General features: G+C 42.8%; 1 protein-coding gene across 1 annotated transcript in view; it reads right to left on the bottom strand.

The window, feature by feature from the left end:
• LOC138939668 (potassium voltage-gated channel protein Shal) overlaps positions 1–6,798 on the bottom strand; it is a 49,872-nt gene extending 43,074 nt beyond the window's left edge. The window contains exon 1 of the mRNA XM_070307690.1: positions 2,779–6,798. Within this exon, the coding sequence (XP_070163791.1) occupies positions 2,779–3,893 (1,115 nt within the window). The 5' untranslated portion in view covers positions 3,894–6,798. The remainder of the gene's footprint in view (positions 1–2,778) is intronic.
• Between the last annotated feature and the right edge of the window lie 726 nt (positions 6,799–7,524).

Below are 7,524 nucleotides of genomic sequence, written 5' to 3' on the forward strand. Positions count from 1 at the left end.
AAAAAGATCACTAGCGGTGCAACTAGACGAACCCTCGAGGCACCTGTTGATCCTTCTCGTTAAAGTTTGAAGGAAGTGGCCTGTCCTGGTCCTGCACGCAAGGTAAACTCTAAGGCAGCTCCGACACACGAAAAAGTAGCAGGTAGCGCGATACATTGTCGGCTTTGCCAACAAATGACATTTTTCTTACTCGGCCTGTCATGGATATACATTACACACACATTATCCATTAAATTCGAATCTATGCCGAGATTATCTTTAGCACTATTTTACGAGTTTTGCGCGCGTCCGGTGTTTTAAGAAAATCTTGACATTCTACGGAATTTAGCGCTCACACATTATCAACACAAGAAGACAAGATAGTTTGCATATAATTTACGTGTAATTTACATACAAATCTATTGACACGCTGCTCTATTTAAATTTTGAAGAATAAAACTAAATATAAAAATAGTTTTGGCATATTGAGACAGCTATAAATGTATATTGAAATGCTCTAGCAAATAAAGTATCAAAGCTTTAAAATAAATAAAATAATAAATCATATTCTTTGTGATTAGTTTCAAACAGATTTTATAAATCAAGTTAAATGCATTAGCAGCAAAGTTTAAAAATTTCAACAATATACACGTTCTCATCTTAACATTGAAAATCATGTCAAATTAATTCGATTAATTCTAACATTCCAATCACAAAATTTTTTCTATTATCTCCCTCTCTCTTTCTGAAAAATAATAAGAATATAGAAAATATTTTTTTTTTTTTTATATATATATATGATAGATTAATTTTCGACTGAAGATTACTGCCTTTGCTTTTAAAGATTTTAAACTTTAAATCGCGTGTTTTATCGAAGATTTATTTTTAAGAAAAAGAGTACGATCCACATTTACTCAATTCAACACATCATCACTGCCTAATTCACCGATCCTTCCTCTTAGTGCTTACGTTCGATGATCGATACGAACTACGCAATTGAACTTTTCAATTTCCCGTATAACATTTTCGAAAGACTTTGGATGCCGTCCAGTATTCGGCAACAATATACATCGAAAAGAAAAAGTGTGTGCTGTGGACGAAACTCGGTCTAGATAAACCTGCTGAAAATCGTGCGGCTGGTAACAAGTAGGTGCAACTACTAGGCGGTCCCCGGTGACTCGGATTACAGCATGATTGTCAGCTGTCCGAGCGAAAACGCAACAAAAATACATTGGCATAGATTCGGTCAGATAAAAATAGCGGCCGTGTCGTGAAATAGAAGAACAACCGGCGCTTCCAAGGCATCGCTCGCAGGCGTGAGAGAAAAATTGCAAAACTTTTCCGTATCCGATTCCGATCTCTAGGGCCTAGCAAGTAAGAGAAGAAACGGTTAACGAACGCGGCAAGATTTTACGAGGCACTAAATTTCACACTAGGATATGAACTTTTAGGCTACGCTAATATTTCCGCTGAACGAAATTTATCACGCTCGTTATCCGATAAAATGGATACTTATTAGACTCATAACACGGAGCCATGTTTTATATTATAGATCTTGCATCGTACATAATCGTATATAAGCATTGTTATGTAATAATGAATATTTGGCAAACTTTAAAACAACTTGTCTTTTTCAAAATATGATAAAAAATCTAATTCAACAAATATCTAATATTAAAAAAAAAAAAAAGTAAATTTTGCGCGCCAAATATAACAACAAACGACATACGTATCCGTATTAAAATCTATACTCATATACATATATAGGGTCATGTATAAATTATTTCAAACTCGCGTAAGTCGTGTACCAGAGCCATGTAAAAAAAAAAGAATTCGAAACCTGAAAATTATAAACAATTTCAAGTTTCTCATAAATCTAAAATTTAAAAGAATTTCAAGTCCCCCCGAAGCAATAATAATGATTCGAAAAAGAAGCGATTAAGCTCACATTATCGAAATAATTCAAAACGTGCGAAATACGAAGTGCCAAAGTTTCGCACAAAAAGCTACATAGAGACAAGGGATTGCAACGATCTCGTTAAAAAGTTATAACGCTAAAGTTGATCGCCAGATTGTGTCCAACACTCGAACTCTCATGCGCTTCGATGAACAAATTCACTTACAGCATATGCACAAACTTGTCACATTATTGAATACACTATAACGCTATATCCTATTGCTGTGTTGAAAGAGAGTTGTAAAAGTAAAATTTGCACGAATCGATTTATCGAGCATTTCTCTCATGTAGATAACTTTTCAAATTCAACATTTAAATATTTATGATCGTTTAATAAGTTTCACGATGTATTTTTAAAGTGAAGATATATCTTGTCTTTTATTCTTAAAAATGTGACACGTATGTATGTTTAAGTAAAATTGTATAAATTATAAAAATATCAAGATCAATGATATATATAAAAATTAACGCATGCAGAAAAAAATGTGGAAGAAACATTGCGATTAGAATGTTGGAACGCAATTTCTAATGGGCGTACAAGATTTGCTATGATTCGCCCTTAGAAAAAAAGCATACGGAGAAGTTTATTATTATTTCAACGTTGATAGTTGCGTAATTGTTACATCAATTTAAATAAAAAAAAAATAATAATAATAATAAAGGAAAGATCTGAGAAATAAAACATTCGAGAAACTGGTGCAAAGATTAATATAAATATAGACAGTGCATTAATATAGACAATGATAAACATGTACTTGCAGCAATATGATTTTTGCAATTGATATATATAAAAGATTCATCATTATTCATCGCTACAAAAATCAATAAAAGACAATATTTACCCCAGCGTAGTCATCGTGACGATGGTGTACCAAAAGGCGGATGGTATCGAGGTGAAGTTGGTGCCGTCGACGTTTTTCTCCGCGTAGAACATGACGGTGGCAAAGATGATGATGGCCATCGCAAGCGAGAACACGAGGAAACCCAACTCGGACGCGCAGGACTTTAGGGTGTAGCCTAGAATCCGTAGTCCCTGTGAATGGCGCGAGAACTTGAAGATGCGAAACACGCGGAACACGCGCAACGTCACGAACGCGCCCGATACGTCATCGTTGTCGGTAATTCCGAGCCCGATATAATAGGGCAATATCGCGACCACGTCGATAATCGACATGACGGAGCGCGCAAACTTGCATCGGCTAGGTGCGGCGAACAACCTCAGCAGGTACTCGGCCGTGAAGATCATCACGCACGCGGTGTCGAGGCAGAAGAACACGATCTTGTAGCGCTCGCCACACGAGAGAGTGCCGGCGCGACCCGGACGATTCCCGCACGGCACGGTCTCCACCACATTTGCCAGTACGCTCACAGCAATGAAGAATCCGGTAACATAGTAGAAGACTAATGCGGCGGTGGAGATGTGCGGATTCTGGAATGCTCGCCACATGCTCTGCCGGATGTCAAGCAGCTGCTGGAGGGTCTGATCGCCGTTTTCGCTCAGTTTGTCATCCATCAGCCGCTCGGCATTCTCGCGCTTCCGATCCCGATAGTCCTCGTAGCAGCAGTCACCGATGACGTCTGGCAGGATGCCGAAGAACGCCAGCTCTTCATCATAGCTCGTCAGACATTCGTGCTTCGGATAGTGCAACTTGCCGGTTCTATAATAATTGAGAATATGCCGGAAGATGTCCGGATCTCGGTCAAAGAAGTATTCCTTGCTATCTTCATCGTAGAAGAACTCGCGCTCGTTCGAGCCGAGCAACGTATCCGGATACTTCTCCAGGGTATTACGCCACGTCTCGAAGCGACGGCCGCTCACATTGATCAGCAGTTTTTCGTCATCGGCCTTGCGCCGATCCTTGGGGATCGGCGGCGGTGGCAGTGGATGTGTGGCAATCGGCACCCAGCCGATCGCCGCCGCCCGGGCAAATGGCAACCACGCTGCCACCGAGGCCATGCTTGACGGTGGAATCTTTCTTCAGGATAGCGGAAGAGTCAGCGTCGATCTTATTCGAAGGATCGGTGGTACTCTGCTCTCTGCTTTGCCGGTTCGATCTTTACTCGATATGTCTAGAGATCTTTGCTCTCTCTTCAGAATGGCAATCTAGAGCTACAATAAAACTAATATCCACGATTCAAGCCGCATCGATTCTATTATCGCAAATAATTTTTTCGACGAAAAAATGAGATTCTTTTCGATTGAATGAAATGTACATATATATATATATATATTTTTTTTTGCCGATTCGGCATTTACGAAATTGAAATTTACGATACCGTTCAAATGTTCGTTAATATAATGGCTATACTCTCTAAATATCTTTCTTGCAACAAATATAAAACGATTTTTTGCATCCGTCACTGGCAACTCTCCAAAGATTTCTTCCAAGTTCAGATCCAATATATCTCTTTAAAATTAAAGATTTCCTCTCTCCAATTCGTGGCGTGGAACACGCCACTTTTTGCCTCGGTTCTTCTTAGGTCAGCTTGAGCTGACGTTCGTTTGATTCATGCTTCTTCAAGTCCGATTACTAGTATGATTATTAGCCTACATCTCTCAACGAACGATCACGCTGCTACTCTCTATTTTTAATTCAAGTTCTTCTCAAGCTTCTAAAACGTTTCCCTAGCCTGATCTTAATTCTCTTACATTTGAGAATTCTAGTTACTATACGTCTTCCAGGCGATCGGTAGCCGCTCTACTTCCATCTATTTGTTGGCTTATTATTTATCTACAAATCTATTTATTTATCTATTCGCCGTGGCTATATATTTAATTTTTTCAACAAAGCTTTCATCCCCCTCCCGGTAACAAATTTCCAATTTCTCCGAGAATTTCTTATCGTCGTTTTGCTCTTCGACATGCAGATATCAAAATCAAGACTTTTCCCACTTTGCCGTATTCGTCGTCGTGAGTTTCGTACGTCGCAATGATACCCTGAAGAGATGCATTAACAACTGGCTAAGTAACATTTGCCTCTCTTACGTTGCAACGACGACTTAGACATTGGCAACCTAAGATCGGGTACCAACCCGAAATTCGTTATTTCGTGCCTGGCATTTCTCAAAAAATTTCTTTCTTCCTCATTCCGTTTTCGAAGAAAAAAAATGAAATTTAACGAAATGATGAACGCCACGTAGTAGCAAAGCACGAGCCGAGCGGAGACGCGCGCCGGATTAACCAATCGCGTTCTGGCAACGTGTCTTCCACCATCATCGATAGTCGCACGATAGCTGTTGGTGGTGCTCTTCAGGATATCGCACCGGAAATCTTCCACCTGTTTTGGCTCGCTTGGCCACCGTGATAGTCTGAGCTTGAGTCTCCGCCAGCAAGCACCTACCAGAACACTACATTGTCGAGCTTGCTCTTTGTCCGATCCTTACGTATATTTTTCGAGTGCGCTCCTCGAAAAGACGGTCATTGATGACATTATTCATCAATGGAGAATGGACGCGTTTCTTCTCGAGTCGGGAAAGCTTTACCGGTAACGAGTAACAAAACGTTTCCTTTTATTAACGATAAGAAGGCTCGTTTCGAAGGCTGACGCGATAATAAATTTAGAATTGCGAAAAGATTATAGGTTTTTTTGTAAATTTCTCTTTAGATAAAGTTCATGTATATATATATATATATATATATATATATATATATATATATATATATGTATATGTATATGTAGAGCTATTTACAAAATATTATTTAAGACACTATGTATCGAGATGTCAGCTTTCTTCAAAGCGCTGTCCGCTCATGAATGCCAGCTGGCTGAAGATGAGAAGAAGCTTCTTGCTACGAAGCCTTTGTGTGTTATAATTGGGCGGACAATCGTAAACTCGCTCACGCGTTCACGGAGTTGAGACTCGCGGAGATAAAGCCTCGCTGAAGCTGCCGAATAGAGGAGAAAATGTTTACGAGTAGACACCAAACAGTCAACGAAAGAAGAGCGTTCGCAGTTTTTCGGCGTGCTTTTTTAAAATTTCGCCGTGCTTCGCGTCAGAACATAAAGAGAGGCGTTCGTCATCCGTTCTTACCGAACGTCAATCGAGATTCATTCATCGAGCGCTTTGACAGCGCACGCGAATTTTTTTTCGATCGCGCAAGCACATTCCGCGCAGCATCTATCTTCGTGTGGTCCCAGACTTCTTCCTCGTGGCTTTCCTGGCAATCGCCGGAGCGCGATCACGAAACTCTCTTACGCAAGCGAGGCGCGTGCTTCTCCCGCGACGCATCCAATCTGTCAGACTTTACACGTACATTCCTCGCGACGAGTCGACTCGCCGGAAACCGCTCCAGTTGTTTAAGAGCCTCCACGACTTTTCCCCCGAGAAGGTAGCGCGTCTCCGCAAGCTCCGGCACTGTGAGCTCGCATGTCGATCTTCCCCATCAGGCGTCCGCCGTCTCGATTATTCTCCGCTTGCGCGCACTATGATCTGCCCACAAGCCCGATTGATGCTGCTTCGTTCACGAGTACACGACTCTCTCGCGTCCCTAAAGCTTCTCCGTCGCTTCGCCCGATGCGGGATGCGACGCGTCGCACGCGCGAGCAATGCGTACGCGCGCGTGGCTGCGCGCGCGCGCGCGCGCGCGGACACTCTCGCGTCTATACGTGGCGGCCGTGTACGTGTATGTATTATGTGAGCGAGTGTGTGTATGTGTGTGTGTGTATGTGTTTATTTGTGCGTGTGTGTGTGTGTAATGCGCTTTTGCGCGCGCTGCACCGTCGCAAGCACCCACGCTGAAGCACCCGCTCGATGAGTTGGCCGCTCGCGACTACCGGAGCTTAGTCCCCGGCACCGAGTTTATGTGATTCGCGGCGGTGGTGCGGTGGTGGTAGCCCGGCACCTCCGGAGAAGCGTGGCTCTCGTCGCGCTTCGCAGGAGAGAGAGCGGAGCGACCAGCGTCGCAGCAGCGCCGAGAGAGCGCGGAGCGGTCACCTAGCCAAGGTCTAAATTGATTTTTACGACGGTGGCGGTGGTGGCGACGCGCGTCGGCGTCCCGACGTGGCGAACGTTTCCCGTTGCCCGGGCAACCCCTCAATGATGACGTCACGATTCTCACCACCCTCATCGTCGTCTTTCCGCCTCCGATCTGCCGCCGCTGATCCCCGTATTTCCACTTTAGCCTACTTACGCTTTGAGGAACGCTGGCTCTCAGCTTCGTCCGCACGCTCCATTCGCGCGGTTCTCTTAACGAGAGGGAAAGAGAGAGTGACAAAAGTTATTCGCCGCCGAGTCCCCTTGTCGCTCTTTGCGTCCCAACTCCTCGTATATTTATCGTCCTGTTGCGGTTTCTCGTATATCTGCATTCATTCATTCTTTCCTTCTTTGTTCTCATTGCCGGTGTTCGTTACGATTTTCCGTATAAATCTCCCGCCCTAAACTCTTCGTGCTTCTGTCGGCAAAAAATCTCTTGTCATCCTTGCACGATCAATCTTTTAATACGAATCATACTTAACACTTATTTAAAAAAAAAAAGGCCCTATCTGTCATTTATATATTTTAATATAAATCCGTCCGACTTATTCCGGATTATTCTACTATTTTCTCGACAAAGCCATCATCGTAGCCACTGTAATCGAGTTTGCTCC

This window comes from Polyergus mexicanus, unplaced genomic scaffold, assembly GCF_030449975.1.
Source record: "Polyergus mexicanus isolate NDT 795.1 unplaced genomic scaffold, iyPolMexi1.0 SCAF_15, whole genome shotgun sequence".
In the NCBI taxonomy this organism is placed as follows: Eukaryota; Metazoa; Arthropoda; class Insecta; order Hymenoptera; family Formicidae; genus Polyergus; species Polyergus mexicanus.